General features: G+C 53.6%; 1 protein-coding gene across 1 annotated transcript; it reads right to left on the reverse strand.

Moving 5' to 3' along the window:
• Nucleotides 1–947: 947 nt before the first annotated feature.
• Nucleotides 948–4,541, reverse strand: GPR4 (G protein-coupled receptor 4). The gene has a single exon (XM_080828741.1). It carries the CDS (start codon nt 4,413–4,415, stop codon nt 3,327–3,329), a length of 1,089 nt encoding a protein of 362 aa, XP_080684867.1. The 5' UTR covers nt 4,416–4,541; the 3' UTR covers nt 948–3,326.
• Between the last annotated feature and the right edge of the window lie 11,762 nt (nt 4,542–16,303).

Consider the following 16,303-nt stretch of genomic DNA (forward strand, 5'->3'; position numbering starts at 1 on the left):
CAGACTGTCGTCCTTTAGCCAGCAGGGAGCAAGATCATATAAACAAGGTCAGGAAAGGGTTGAGAGAAATTTCTGGATGGCAAGTCTTGATGGGTAATTGAGAACGTCTAAGAGAGGGAAAGGGGAAGAGAGAGGAGCAGAGGAGCGGTGTGTAGGCAGAAACCCCATCGGGGCCCCTCCGCCTGCAGGGCTTTCCTCAGCATCCACTCCAGCTCCTTTGTGTCCGTTTGTCAAATCCCTGACACAAATAGACCTCCGTTTCTCCATCAGTAATAATAACACTGACATGCATGAACCCAGATATTCTAAATTCCTTAAAATACCAAGACTCCATAAAAACAACCTTCCGGGGCGCCTGGATGGCTCTGTCAGTTAAGAGTCCGACTCTTGATTTGAGCTCGGGTCATGATCTCAGGGTCGTGAGATCGAGCCTGGCAGGTCAGGTTCCGCACTCAGCCCGGAGTCTGTTTGGGATTCTTCTTCTGCCCCTCCCTCCGCCCCCACTCCCTCTCTAACAAATAAATAAAACCTTTTTAAAAAAAACAAAAAACAAAAATAAACAAAAAAAACTAACCACAACACTTCCCAAGATCCCTTCTGGACTGAAGGTGTGATAGAGCTTGGGGTCTATTCAAGGTCCATTATCTCCTTGGGATACCCCCCCCTTCCCATTTTACAGACGGGCCAACTGAGGCCAGGGGAAGAAAAGGATTTACCCAAAGTTCCAGGCATAATCAGGATGGAACCAAGGCTGGGATTTCTTGAGTCCCAATCAAGTCGTCTCCTGATTCGTGGGGGTGGTCCTCAGGGGGCCTAGGGGCCTACTCGGAGGGTGAGGTTCCCGGGATGGATTTAGGAAACTTCCAAACTGTACGTGACTTTTTTCCTGTTCATTTCATTGCTGTTTCCTCAGCTCCTAGAAAAGTGCCTGGCACACAGTAGATGCTCAATAAATATTTATTGAATGAATGGGAATGAGCATTTCATGGAGGAGTGGAGTGCGGGCTTTCATCCGATTCTCCGAGGGCACTGTGTTCCAAAAGGTTCTGGCCCCTTACATCTCCATCCCAGTAACTTTATGGCTTTAGGGTGGGAAAATTACTAGGCTCCATAGATCCCAGGCTTCCCTCTTTTCTCTCCGCACCCAGTACCAAAGCCCCAACTTCCTGCATCTCAGTGATCCCCCCTCCCTTCCTGTAAAACCATTTTCCTCATTAAGTTTTTTTTTTTTTTTTCTCATTCCCCTCCTCCCTCCTCTTCCTTTCTCTGAGAAGGGTTTCCAGGAACCTCTTCTGAGAACTTCTGGGACAAGGGGGGGTGTGTATGTGTAGGAGGATCTTCACATCTCATCAGGAGCTTGGAGCCTATTATACATCCATTGGGAGGAAGGGAGGGAGGTGACCTAGCAGAAAGGGCAAGGCCTATCCAGAGCTGGGTGCTTGCTCCTGCTCTCCAGCCTGGTTATGGAAGGATGCCCATTCCTGGTGATCCCTGAGGGCCAGGAGAGGGAGGGTGACCCCATCAGCCAAGGCGGGCAGCCTCGGCCACCCTGGGGCATGGGAACAGAGGCAGAGATGGAGAGGGGAGAGGGAGCCCAGGATAACCCCAGCGCTGACTCACCAGCTGTGTGACCCTGGCCTAGTCATTTGGCCTCTCCGGTGACCGCCCTGGAATAGGGCCCGGGATCATTCCGAGAGGTCCTTCCAGTTCAGGTCCCCTGGTCGCCCTTTTTCTCAAGATGGGCAAGGGGCTTGTGTTACATAATCCCCAAAGGCCCTGTGCTTCTTCCATCATTTTGAAGTATGCCTCCAAAACAAATCCCAGAGCTGACCACTGTTCCTTGCTCACCCCATCACCACCCTGCTCAGCTGCCTCCTGGATGACTGCAGTCACCTGTCGTCGCTGGCCTCCTGGCAGCTCCCTTCCCATATTCTGTTTCCCACTCAGCAGCCAGCGGGATCCTGTTAACATTTAAGTCAAATCCCATCCCTCCTCCTGGAAGAGCCCTCTTGTGGCTCTCCTTTATTTCAGAGTAAAAGGCAAAGTCCTCACCAGGACCTACAAAGCCCCGATCAAAAGATCCGAAAAGATCGGCTGGTCCCTTGCCAGTCCCATCAATCATCAACCATTCCTTTCACACACACACACACACACACACACACACACACACACCCCGCCTCCCTCTGCTCCAGCTGCCCTGCTCCACTTGCTACCCTTCAAAACTCAGGCACTCTCTCCCTCCAGAGGCTTTGCACTTACTGTTCCCTCTGCTCCCTGACAGCCCCAGGGCCCACCAGCACCTGCTCTTTGTTCCAACTGTCACCTTCCAGTGAGCCCTCCCCTGACCACCTCCTCTAGACCCGACTCCATGCCACTGGCTCCCCCCGCCCCCATCGACTTTATTTTCCCCCCAGCACACTAATCAATTCCAAACATTATATTTATTTTTATTTACTTGTTTACCGTGAGCCCCATGAGGGTGGGGGCCTAGGCTGTCTTGGTCACCCTCGCGTTCCCCAGCCCCAGCCAGCTGTTGAATGAATGAATAAATAAATTTCTGTTGAATGAATGAATAAATACCCTTCTCCTGTCCTGAGCCCCCTCCCCGGCCTGCCTAGTCAGCTCTCCAGCTAGTCTGCCCCGATTGTCCTTCGCTTGGGTTCTGAGTCTCCCTCCTCCCCGGTCCTGACTTGGAGAATGCTGTTTGTCCAGAAACTCACACGTGCCCTTCATGCTCTCACTTCCTTAGAAGACCAGGGGCTTCCCAAGGGCAAAAATGACCATGCTACCCCTCGGTGAATTTTTTCTCCCATCTTCTCCTTCAGTCCCCAAATTTTACCTCCTTATTGGAAATCATCCTTTTTTCCCCCCAGTCTTTTTGTCGTTACCTTCTGGAAACCAAATGTTTGACTTAATTTACTTGTCTCCTCCTCCAGGAAGCCCTCCCTGACCCTCAGATTGGGTCAGAGGCCCTCTGGGTGCCCCTGCCTGAGCCTCACCCCCTCTGGGTCATCCCTTTCTGGGGGCAGGTCTGTCTCCCCCATGGGAGTGGGAGCACGTGACGGAGGGCCAGGATTGTCATTTGTCACCACTGTGTCACTAGCCTCACCCACCACAGTGCCCCCGAATTGTTCAACTGAGTTGTTAGGGGGTCATGGTGGAGGCTGATGATTGACCAGTGACCCACCAATCTCACTGTTTTCCTGTTTTCTTCTACTCTTATGAATATGAGCAGAGCCTCATTTACATACAATTTGCATACAGCGGACCCAAAGGGAAGGGAGCTAAGACTGGAGGAGTGAAGGGTTTCTGCACGAGTGGGGGGTTCACTGGGCGGGTGGCAGCATCTTCAGCTGCACCTGGTCCCCCTGGGAGGGCGGAGCCGCCGCCCAGCCAGCTGCCAAGGCCTTGGCCATGCTGTTCCTCTTGGAAGTGAGTGGGGTCTCCAGGGTGAGCGAGGCATTGGCCATCTCCTGGGGCTTGTCACTGGCCAGGAAGCGGAGCAGGTTGTGCAAGGCCTTGGCCACGTCGCTGCGGGCCCCCTCATTGACGAGGCAGTAGAGGATGGGGTCAGCCACGCAGTTGAGGCTGGTGAAAGCCAGCGAGCTGTGGTAGGCCGAGAAGACACGCTCCTCGAAGCCACAGTCCCACGGGCGGCCCAGGTAGACGGCGCTGCGGGAGAGCAGGAGCACGTGGTAGGGCGCGAAGCAGACCAGCACGATGGCAATGAGGCTCAGGGCCAGCCGCTTGATCTTGGCCTTCTCCTGGCGCTCGGTGGACACGCTGCCCCGCACGGCCCGCAGGATGCCGCGGTAGGACAGCAGCATGAGGGCCCAAGGGAAGAGGAAGCCCACGAAGACCCGGTAGAGGTTCATCCAGGCCACCCAGCCCTCCATGGGGAACTTCTCAAAGCAGAAGGTGTGGTTGTAGCGGTCGCGGAAGAGCTCGTCGTGGAACAGGGGCGCTGAGTTGGCCCCCAGCTCCGTGGCCCAGACCACGGAGCTCACGGCCACGGCTGTCTTGACCCGGCGCAGGCGCGCGAAGCGCAGTGGATGGGCCACCGCCAGGTAGCGGTCCACCGAGATGCAGCACAGGAAGGCGATGCTGATGTAGATGTTGGTGTAGAAGATGAAGCCGAAGAGCTTGCAGGAGCCGGGGCCGTGGATCCAGTTGTCGTGGTGCAGGAAGTAGTCAACCCACAGCGGCAGCGTGCAGATGTACAGCAGGTCGGCGATGCTGAGGTTCATCAGGTACACACCCAGCTCGTTGCGTTGCCGGACCTGGCGGTAGGCCGCCCACAGGGCCAGGCAGTTGGTGGGCAGCCCCACGCCGATGACGAAGATGTAGAGGGACGGCGGGAAGAGGTGGTCCACGCGCGAGTCCACGTGGCAGCCGTCCCACGTGCGGTTGCCCATCCTCGGCGCTGGGGCTCCCGAGGCTCTTCCCCCGGCCCACGGGGGCTGTGGGGCCACGGGGGGCGGGAGGCCATCGGGCCCCCTGAGCCCCCTCCTTGGAGGCTCAGGGGAACATGGTGGGTGGCAGTCCACGGGGGAGAGATGAGGGTGACCGTGAATCGTGGACGGGCCTGGGCAGGGAAGGGGAGAGCTTGAGAGGGAAAAGTAGGGGGAAGAATAGAATTATGATCAGAGGGAGGCTTGGGGTGGGGGGGGATTAAAAAAAAAGAGCTTTGTCAAGGGGGTGTTTATAGACCCAATCAGAGTGGAAATGAGAGAGTTGAGGGGTAGCCCAAGAATTGGCCGAGGGGGTGTTTATGGGAGAGATGGAGGCCTCAGGGGGCAGTGGTAAGAGGGAGATATTAGTTCAGGATATAGAAAGTCCGTGTGGCCATGTTGAAAGGATGGGGGGATGGAATGTTCTAGAAGAGGTGTGAAATATGTGCGACAGTGTTGAGATAGGGCAGATTACAGTTAGGGAGGGTTGAAAACACCAGGCAGGGTTAGTCGGGTGCTGGTGCTCCCTAGGACCCCAGTAAGAAATAAGGAAATAAACAAGATTATGGAAAAGTAGGTGCCCTCGGTCTGGGAAATGTGGGAAGGGTGTTTAAGAAACAGGAAGGAGGTGAGTAAAGGCTATTATGGAGGAGGATTACGGATGGAGTGAGGAATTTGAAGGGGGCAGGGGAGGGGCTCTGGCTTGGCTTGGTCGTGGTGGGAGCTCACAGTTCAAAGCTGACTGTATGGTGCCTGTGGGGAGAGAGGTCTGCGGTGAGGGGAGTCATGGAACCCCCTTCTCCCCCCACCCCTCACCATAACCCATGGGCTGCTGAGAGCGGGCATCCTAGCAATATCTAATTGAGCTTCATTCTAAGCAACAGATCTCTGTAAATGCAGATTTGGGGGTCCGGATCTATTTTCCCTGATAGACATTAATAACCCCACTCAGATTTTATAACTTCCCTCCAGAAACTGTGTAAAACGCACAAGTATTGTATCACGCTTTGGCAAATGCTAACCCTGTCATTTCCCAAACGGACGTGAAGCCCAGAAAGACTGCTCACTCCCGTCAAGGATGCACAGCAAGGTCATGACGGAACCAGGGCTGGAATCAGTCTTCTGCTGCTAACCCAGGACACCCCAGCCTTGACAATGATAGAGACAGATAATAACAGCTAAAGCTTATTGAGCCCTACTACATCGCAGACCCTGTTCTAAGCACTTTTATGGGCATTAATACATTACATTTTCAAGATCTCTTCAACGCACACACTGTTGCGTGGACCACGTGGACCACCTACCATTCCCAATTGGCAAACTGAGGCACAGAGCCCTTCAGAGACCTGTCCAAGGTCCTGATGATGACGGAGGGATAATACCGGCTCTCACCCCTTTTCTCCAGCCTGGGCATGTTTCCACCCAAGAATGACTGAACAGAAAGGGCCCTGGGCTGGGCAGTGAGGGCTGGGAACCATGGCTGCTTTGCGGGAGGGGGAGGAAGAAAGGAGGGGCTACTGGAAGTGATCACATTCTAGCAGCAAGGGGAGTCCTGGCAGCAGGGCCAACGTCCCTCCCTCAGGGTCTGCTTCCCTCATTGTCTCTGTCCCCAGCCAGCTTTCCTGAGTGAGAACCCTGGGCCTGTCACCCCCTTGGGAAGACCTGCAAACATAGGGCAAAGGACAGTCATGGACCAAGATCCTGACCATTGTCAGCCCAGAGGGTAGGGGAGCAAAGTCCTGAGTCAGAGGCACCTTTGTAAGTCACTCTATCCAGGGCTTTGCATGGGGTTAGTTTTTTAAGATGTGAAAGGTTTTATTATTATTATAACTATCTTTTTAAACAAGATCTTAAACTGGAAAGCCACCCAAGACAGTGGAAAAAAGAAGCTGCTCTATGTTCTCAATGAAATCAAGTAGGGGACAGGGGAGGCCACCTCTGAAGAAGCCCCCAGGACACACTTAGAAAACCACTGGTTGAGTCAACTGGATTTATCAGGAAACCAAGGCCCAGAGAGGTGAAGGGATGAGCCCAACATCATACACTGGGTTCTTGGAAACCTCCCAGATGCCAAAGCATCTTTCCATGGGAAAGTCCTCTTGGCTCTACCTCCACAATAAACCCTGAATCCATGCATATCTCTCAGAACCTCCTGCCACTGTCTGCTCTGCACCACCATCGCTGCTTGCTGGGACCTGTGCAGTAGCTCCTCACTGGTTTTCCTGGCTGCCATTCTGGCTTCCTTCAACCCACTTCCCACAGGGCAGCTGCCAATGTCTTGTTAACATGAAAATGAGCTCTCATTACCTCTCTGCTGGAAATTGAAATTCTGAAATCCCCAAGTGCCTACCCAGTAGACTGCTGAGGATATCCAAACTCCTTGCCCCAGGGAACAAGGCACTGCCTCACTTTTCCCCCCATCTCTCCTCTCCCACTTCAGCAGGCTCAAGACCCATGACCTTCTTTTCAGCCTCAAAACCTTTGCTCTTTCTCAGATCTTCTTAGGACCCTGATCCCTGGCCTCCTTCACTCCCACAAGGGAGGCCCTCCCCGTCCCCCAGAGTCCCGCCCACCCACCCCCAGGGCTGTCGCCTCACATCACCTTGTATCTTGTTCCCATCTGTCTGTCTGTCTGAAATGGACATTCTGGGAGGGCAGTAACCTTGTGTTGACTGCTGTCTCCCAGCACCCAGAAGAGGCCAAGCATATAGTAGACACTCAGTAAATGACCGTGGGTCGAAGGAACAGGCATTGGTCAGCCCATCCTGCAGAGCGAGCTCCCTCTCCCTCTGAGGCAGCTGCAAGTTCAAAGAAGTCCCTGCAGGGTCCCAGGGAAAGAGGTTGGAAGGGAAATAAAATGAAAAGGGCAGGATCTATCCGCTACATAATTGACTTTGAAAGGTCAGGGCTGAGTCCCGCTTAGTAAACCCTACCCCCTGTGGGGTCCTTAGCAGTCCAGCCGCAGCGGCGGCTGCCCCCACCCCCAGACTGCCCCCACCCCCAGACTCGCAGACAGTGGTTCCTGGATCCTGTGGACAAAGGGTGGAGACAGCACAAGCTCCCAGGGCTGGAACAGGACAGTCCCGCTCCTCCCTTCGAATATTCTCCACCCAGACCAAGTCCACTCAAAAAACCCTCCTCTCTCGCCTTCCGTCTCTCCCTTTTCTTGTAACATCGAGAAACTTCATGCTTTCCAGAGTCTCAGTTTCCCTGTCTGTATAGGGGGAGAGGGCAAAACCTTTATACTATCACATCACAGACAAGAAAATCCTTGGTAGGTCGGCATATCATCTACAAAATGTGCAGCATTTGAACAATTACTATTATTCCACAGGCACAGGAGAGCTGAGACAAGAAAGGAACCAAGGCTGGGAGTTCCCTTTGCCCTGCGCTGGCCAGACCCTCCTGGGTTCGGCTGAGCCTGGAGCGGGGACAGCACAGCAAGCGTGAGACTTCTTTCCAGACGCCAGAGGAAATACACTTCTCATGGCTAATTTCCTCGAGGGGGAACCAGTTGGGGGCTCACCTCCCCCTCCTCCCCCTTCCTCCTCAACCCACCTGCTTCCTGGGGCTTCTGGGCATGGGGGAGGGGCACTCAGCCCTCTCTTTTCGCCACCTAAGATCTGCCCACCATCAAACCATCAAAATCACAGAACCAGAACCGAGACTCAAAGCATTTCACAGTGCTATAGATCTATATGCTCCAACTGGGAGTGTAAGGCTGTTTCTGACCCTTTCCTTGTACGTGTGGGGAAACTGAAGCCCAGAGCAGCAAGACTGGTGTCTGAGTCACGTGACGTGTCAGCGTCCGGCAGATCTCCTGTCCTTCTTGACCCAAGAGGTTCCCCTTTCCCCAAATGTTTTCTCGCCTCACTCCCTGTGCCCCCTTTGAGAATCTGCTGAAAGGTACAAGGAAGGACTTTCTCCCCACCAAAAAGCAACGACCACAGTGTCTTTGTGCACCCCCAACACCTGACTTCCCTTGCCCAGCCTGGGACAGGGCGGGGGTGGGGGGGAAGCTCCTCTTTAGCTGGGATCTATGTTTCCTCCCTTACTTGAGGTTTATTGGAGATTCAACCCCCAAATCTTTAACAAGAAGCTCCCCCTAGCCCCCAGGCCCCCCCTCTCTGGTCTCTGCTAGCCCCTCCCAGGGAAGGGAGGAGAGATAAGCCCAAGTGTGGAGTGATAGTGAGGGGACGGGAAGGACTGGTCAGACCCCAGCCCCGGCTTCATCTCTTGGCTGCTCAAGCCAGATACGACTCTGGGCCCCACCAGCCACCCCAAATCCGGTAAGGCTAAAGGACTCTGGAGGGCTGAGAGGACAAGAGGGAGAGGTGATGCCGCGCCACCCCCCCACATCCCTGGCCAACGTCAGGTTCCACTCACCAGCCTTGTCCTAGAAGCCACCGGACTGCCTCTTTGGCCCCCTTCCCTCCTCTGCCTGCTCTGCTTCCCGCCACCCCCTTGGCAGCCCCGGGGGACGGGCCAGCTCCGGTCTGCTCATTAGGGGACGAAATGTGATCACCGCGTCTCGCTCCCCACCTGGTGCCCTGGCGGCCGCCGGAAACCAGGGGGCAGTGAGGCCACCGTGACCACCTTGCTGGGCCTCAGTTTCCCCATTTCTACCAAAGTAGTCCCCATCTCCAACACCCTCCCCCTGCCGCTCCCACACCACCCAGAGGGGACACTGGGGTCCTCCTACTCTACCCCTCCGACATCATCCATTCCAGCACTCAGAAAATCCTCCGGATCTATTGTTAGTCCAGTTCACAGTTTACCGTTCTATTATTGTAACCTTCTAGAGCTTTACCTTTCTTCCATTCTATTATTATTATCCTAGCGGCTTTCCATGTCCTTACCCTTTAAGTTTCTAATATTCCAGGAGTCTCACATTCCAAGATCCTAAAGTTCTATTGTTAGAACGCTCTCTGATTTTTTTTTTTAAACATTTCTACGACTTTCATCATCTATTATTAAACTCTCAGTGATTATTATCTTGGCCCAGCAAACACGAATACGTATTTCCCTTCCTTTTTTTTTTTTTTTTTTTTTTTACAGAAATGGGAACACACTCTATATATCTTGAAACCCCACTTCCTCTTTCCCTCCTTATCTATTCTGCTTGTTAACGACCCAGCAGCCTGAAGGTCTAAGGTGGCGCAGAATTCTAAAATACAGGGGATTCACGGGAGATTGGGCGGGGGGAGCCAGTTGGTTGTCACCGCCACCTAGCTCCTAAATTCTCCCTGCCCTGGGGGGACTGCTAGGAGCCCCCAGTGCCTCCATCCCGAGCCCTACCGGCCTTCTCTCATCCTTGCAGCTCGCTCACACCAGCTGAGTTATTATTTGTCTAGACACAAACCAAATTATAGGCCCTGTCCCGAGGGAACAGTGGGCTTCATGGGGAGGGTCAGGAGACAGAAGCAGGCCGGAGTTAATCCCTGCCCCCCCCCATTTCCCTTCCCTTCTTCCCTCCTTCTCTGAAACTCCACCCCTCCCACCCAAACCGACTCTTGTCCCCTCTCCCCTCCCCAGCACCATGGCTTTGGAAATATTTTCTCTTCTCTGCTTCTCAAATGCTCCCCTCTGGATTCCAACCATTCATGCTCACCCTGGCATTCTTCCCTCCTCACTGTGAAGACCTCTTTTCCCAAATTAATCCGACTTAGTGGCAGCAAAAGAAGCCAGCTCTCTGGATTTGGGCTTCAGTGGAACCGGAGTCCCAGCCCCCAGCCTAGCATGGACTCGTTGTGGGGACTTCGGCTCCCCGGCCTCAGTTTTCCCATCTGTAAAATGGGTGCCTGACCTCCATGGCTCTGTAAGCCCTTTGAGCTCTCTCTGCTTGGAACCCTGAAAGCCACCCAAGATTCCAACACTAATCTTTTGGGATTGAAGGATTCATATATCCTGAGGACTTGTGATCTGAAGATTGTGGGGCCCCAGGCCTCCCTCTGATCATTCTCCCATCCTGAGTCCTTCCATTCAAAGACTTCATGCTCAAGGGTTCTTGATTATGATTCCCAGAGCCGGGGAGCCACCTATCATCTCTCTTATTTCCTCCTACTGGGACCCCCTCAGAAAAGGAAATCTCCCCATCCTCACCCCAAACCTGAAGCTGAGTTCATCTACAGAGAGCGAGCTTGGGAGGTACCCTCCCGGTGAGTTCGGGAGGAGGGGAGCTGGTGGCGTGGCCCAGGCTTGGGGGCGCTAGGGGGTGGCCCCTATCAGCTCCATCAGTCTCAGTAAGTACCCCAGCGCACATCCTGCCTGAGTTAACACAACACATCCCACCACCAACAATGGCTCACAGAAATTCCAGAGCTGTCCTTTAGCCTTGTTGGGGGTGGTGGGATGTTCTGTGCAAGCAGGGGGTGGGGGGAGTGAGGTGGAGGCAGGAAGGAGTTAATGGTGACCTAGCCAAATCCTGGAAGGGAGGAAGTGGGGGAGGAAGTCCACCCCCCAGCCAGGAATTCCTGAAATCGGAGGGTGGGGTGGGTGCGACCTCAGGAGCAGTGGGGGGACTCTCTAAAGGGGGCGCTGGGGTCACAGTGTCCCTCAGAGTCCACCTGCCCCAAGCGGCAACCCTACACCCCACCCCCACCCCACTCTCAAGCAGCTCCTCAGCCCAGGGGAAAGCTCTGGGATGCACTAGCATTTGGAATGAGATGACGGTGGGGTCTCAGGAAGCAAAAAGAGAGACACAGGAGAGAGACAGAGACACAGGAGAGAGACAGAGACACAGGAAGGGAAAGGGCAAAGAGATGCACAGAGGCAGGGGAGAACCACGGAGTTGGGAGGCAGAGAAATCCACGGGGACTGAGAGTTGGAGAGACTGAAGGGTAGAGGCAAGGGGAGGCAGGGAGAAGGGATACAGAGACGGAGAGAGAGACAGAGCCAGAGACAGACGGAGAAGCAGAGAGAAAGGAAAAGACACAGAGACACCCAGAGATGCAGAAGGAGAGACACACCCAAGAGGGAGAGAGGACCGCAGACAGAGACCCATCCGAGACGGGCGGAGAGAGGGAGACGGACCCGCGCGGAGACGGCGGGAGCGCGGGAGAGGGGCGGAGACGAGCCGCGCGGCGCGGGAGACCGAGGCCCCGACGCAGGGGCGCAGAGTCCCCGAGGGGCGCGCCGAGGAGGGGCCCCGCGGCGGCCGGACGCCCGGCGCGGGCAGGGGAAGGAGAGGCGCCTACCTGCGCGCGGCGGCTGGACGGGGCGGGCGGCGTCTCTCCCGACTGCGGCGACGTCTGGGCTCGACCGCGGCGCAGGGACCCCGCGGCGACTCCTGTCGGCCCCGGGCCGGAGCCGCCGGCCGAAGCCCCGCCCCCCGACAGCCCCGCCCCCGTTAACCCCTCCCTTGTCACCGCCCCTTAACCCCTTTAGGCTTTCACCCCACTCCACCAGGCTTCCAGCCCCGGGGTGGGGGTGGGAGGGGGAGAAACCTCACCTGCTGCCTCAGCAACCCCCCTCCCCAGCCCCTGCAAGGCCCCAGCCTGGAGGCCCCCTTCTCCTTAACCCCTTTGCTTCCCCTCGGTCCAGCCCTACACCTCCTGCCTGACCCAGCCCTCTGCCTCTGACCCTCCTTGAGCTGAGCCATTTCCTCCCCTCTGAGGCCCAAGTCCTTAACTCTCTGATGATTGCGTGCCTCCCTTCCCCAGGAAGAGTGAAAACGAGTCTGTCCTCACTGCTGGAGTCAGGGCCACCTCTGTAAGGAGTCCTGCCTCTTGGCCAACCAGACCTTAGCCTAATGGTCCTCTGTGCCTCAGTTTCCCGTCTGTCAAAGTGGTCACTCACAGTCTCTTTGTCATGGGAATGTCATCTTAGTGTCAATTCTATCAAGTCTGTAAAACATGCTCCCCCAGTGCTTCCATTTCTCCCTGTTTTCTTTACTTTTCCCCACAGAACTTTTTAAATTATCTGTCCCCTTCCACTAGAGCGGGGAGGAGTCATGTCTGCATCTGGCGGAACCCGGCTAAGCACGGGATAGATATGCAAGACACAGGTTCTCAGGGAGTGAATACATAAGGGTAAAACAGTATTTGCTGATTTTTATTATGATCGTCCCATCCTTCATAAACTGGTCGTGAGAATTCATTCTCGGTCAGAGCACTTCGGACAGACCTGGCATCATGCAGCACTCAGAAATGACAGCTATTGGGTTCACAAATTCTTTTTTTTTTTTAGAGAAGGAGAGAGCACACGCGAGCCAGGGAGTAGCGGGGGGGGGAGGTGCAGAAGGAGAGGGAGAGAGAGAATCTCAAGTAGACGCTACACTGAACTTGGAACCCAAGATGGGGCTTGATCTCACCGCCCTGAGATCATGACCTGACTGAAATCAAGAGAGGGATTCTTAACCGACTGAGCTACCCAGGTGCTCCTGATCGCAAATTCTTTTTTCTTCCATTCTTGTTGTTGTTGTTGTTAAGATCTTATTTATTTATTTGAGACACAGAGAGACCATGAGCCAGAGGAGGGGCAGAGGGAGAGGGACAAGCAGACTCCCTGCTGAGCTGGGAGCAGGAGCAGGACTCGATCCCAGGACCCGGAGATCATGACCTGAGCCGAAGTCAGACGCTTAACCAACTGACCCACCCAGGCATCCCTCGTTCTTCATTTTTAATAAAAATTAAAAAGCCCAGATCTTAAGGAACAAGACAATGAATTGTGACAGATACACTTGTGTGCCTAAGCGCTCAAATCAAGACAGAACATTTCTAGCACCTAAGAACCTTGTTCTTTGGTCCTTTCCAGGCAATACTCACAGTCTATTTCACCCCCGGCGGAAACTCTTTCTTTTTACACCAGACATTAGTGCTGCCTGTTCTAGAACTTTTGCTGTGTGCCCTTGGACAAGTGACTTCACCTCTCTGAGCCCTATTACTTACTTCTCAGGGCTCTTGAGAGACACAGAAAATTAGGGAGTTAACTAAGCACCCAAGAGACCTGCAATGCACACGGGAATGAAGGCATTTTCCTTTCATATTCCCTCAAGGAGACAGGAAGAGCACTAAGGGAGGTATCCCGGAGGTTGTGGCCCCTCCCCATATATAACCCCAGACACATCCTATCAGCCTCAAGACAAGTCCCACAGAGCCCTCCTGTCAGAACCTTGGTCGTTCCAAGCTCCTCTTAAGAAAAAATTCCAAGGGTCCACTAGGAGGGGAGGATCCTCTTCTCTCTTGGGCTTACCCTAGGTTTTCTGAGGATCCAATCCTGGTAGGAATAGGTAGCCATCCAGAGCTTAAGTGGGAGCACTTAATAAACGGATATTTCAGAGGGGTGGGCTGGCAGAAGGAACCCACACAGGAGGAGGCATCACCGAGGGACCGGCCACGGGTAGAGCCAAGCCATTACCACGCTTAGGGCAGGAAGCTGGAATTTGGAGAGGAGCCCATAGAACCTGTAGCTCTAGGAAGAGAACAAAGCTACCGCCAGAACAGCAGGGATGCGGGGAGGGGGGCGTAAATAAATACTCCCACTCCTCTCCTCCTACATTCCGATTTCCCATCAGTGCTTCTGTGGGCAGAGTCCAACCAGAACGCGAAGGGCAAGGGAGCCCCATGGATGGAGTCCACGCACGGCGGTCTCCAGAGCAGGGAGAGAAAGGCTCAGAGTGATTCTGGGGGTGACTCTGGGGGGCACATGGAGAGAATCGTCAGCGCTTCTTCCCTGCAGGGCTACGACTGGGCACAAGGGGGCGACAGAGCACCAAGAGAACCAATGAAAAGGCTGCTTCACTAGCACCCGCCACCCCTCCAGAACTTGGACAGTCGAGAGGGGTCGAAAGGTGGGGGACAGTAAAGGAGACTTTGAACCGAGAGCGGCAGAAACTGGCTTCTGAAACCTGGAGATCTGGAGGGGTGATACAAAGGCTGAGCCCTGGTGGCTGAGTAGTTCTCCAAGAGGACGCGTTCAGACGCGGCGAGGAGGGTGCCCAGGGAACAGCATGTATGGAGGCTCCGAGGCACGAAATGTCACAGGGAAGGGCGAATACGGGTGATTCAAATGGCTGGAGATGAAAATTGGGGACAGGAGAAGATTCTGGCTGAAACAGCAAAGATGAAGACAGGATTGGGGAAAAGGGGGGAGGGCAGCTGAATGCAATGAGCATTGACTGCATTCCAGGCAGTTCTAAGCCCTTCCTGTGAATATCTCCCCTATGGGAGGTACCATTTCACAGATGAGAACAATGAGGCACAGATGCTGTCAAAAGGCTGCAGTTTGGGCAGCTGGATTCCGATGCTTTAACCACGGTTATGCTGTTTCTTGGGGCGGGAAACAGGGTTGAGGAATTTGAACTTTGACCCCCTTCATATAAGACACAATTCTTTCACACACTTCAACACCCAGATAAAACTCGAATACTCATTCAGCAAACATTCCCCGATACCCTGCTGCTGTGCTAGGCAGTGCTGGGGACATAGCAGTGACCACGGCAGCCATGACCCCTCCCTCCCTGGGCTGGCAGCCAGTGCGGGAGTGACAGATCTATCCCTTATAGTGATCCCTCAGGTCAAGGGGGATGCTGGAACCCAGAGGGGCTTTGTCACAGTTTGTTGGGCAAATAGGAGGAAGGAGGGAGGACAAAACTCTCAGAATTTCCACACAAAACAATTCCCTTCACTTGGTTCATTTCTTACTCAACCTTCAGTGTTCAGTTCAGTTGTCCCCTCCAGGAAGCCCTCCCGGATGCCCCCTTAGTCTTCCTCTGCCTCCTCAAGGTCACCATTGTCTGAGCATGGGTCTGCCTTCCCCACCAGACTGTGAGTACCATGAGGGCAGGACTGGGGCGGTCTCACTCAGCACTGTGTCCAACCATTGCCCAGCTCAAGGCACAGCCTAGAATAAACATGCTCCAAAAAATAAAAACCAAATAAATTGAAAAAGGAATAAGTATGCTCCTTGCCCTATTAAAGAATTCATTCACTCATTCATCAACATATGTAGCTGTCAAGCATTTACTGCCCGCTAGACACTGTGCTAGGCACTGGGGATACAATCTTCAACAGCCAAAATCTTCACCCTTGTGAGCAATTGATTAGTGAATAACTGATTGACTTCCGGTCATATTAATTGAGATCCAATGAGAAGAAAAAACTCTAAAGGCCTGAAATAAAAGGGAAGCCACTTTTTTTTTTTTTTAAGATTTTATTTATTTATTTGACAGAGAGAGACACAGCAAGAGAGAAGGAGTACAAGCAGGGGGAGTGGGAGAGGGAGAAGAAAACTCCCTGCTGAGCAGGGAGCCCGATGTGGGGCTCGATCCCAGAACCCCATAATCAAGACCTGAACCAAAGACAGATGCTTAACCAACTGAGCCACCCAGGAGCTCCCCTACTTCAAGATTTCTTTCTAAGTCAGCGTGATGATGTGTAAATGTTCTTGAAACCAAAAGCCTGATTTATAGCTCATCAAGCCTACACTATGCACCTGCTTTGCGAACAAGTCGCCTCAAGGAAAACTGTCTTGTCCTCAAGATACCTATGATCAGCGCTCCTACTCCCCACGTTCCTCGATTCCTTCCTGCCTCTATGTTACTTTATAATCTTTTGAACTTTGACAAGATGTAAAGAGGCGGGGCGCCTGGGTGGCACAGTGGATTAAGCCTCTGCCTTCAGCTCAGGTCATGATCTCAAGGTCCTGGGATCGAGCCCGGCATCAGGCTCCCTGCTGAGCAGAGAGCCTGCTTCCTCCTCTCTGCCTGCCTCTCTGCCTACTTGTGATCTCTGTCTGTCAAATAAATAAATAAAATATTTTTAAATAGATAAATAAATAACTGAAATTATAGCTTAGATAAATAATAGATAAATAGATAATAAATAGATAAATAGATAAATAAATAATTGAAA

Source organism: Martes martes (genome assembly GCF_963455335.1).
Source record: "Martes martes genome assembly, chromosome: 17".
Classification (NCBI taxonomy): domain Eukaryota; kingdom Metazoa; phylum Chordata; class Mammalia; order Carnivora; family Mustelidae; genus Martes; species Martes martes.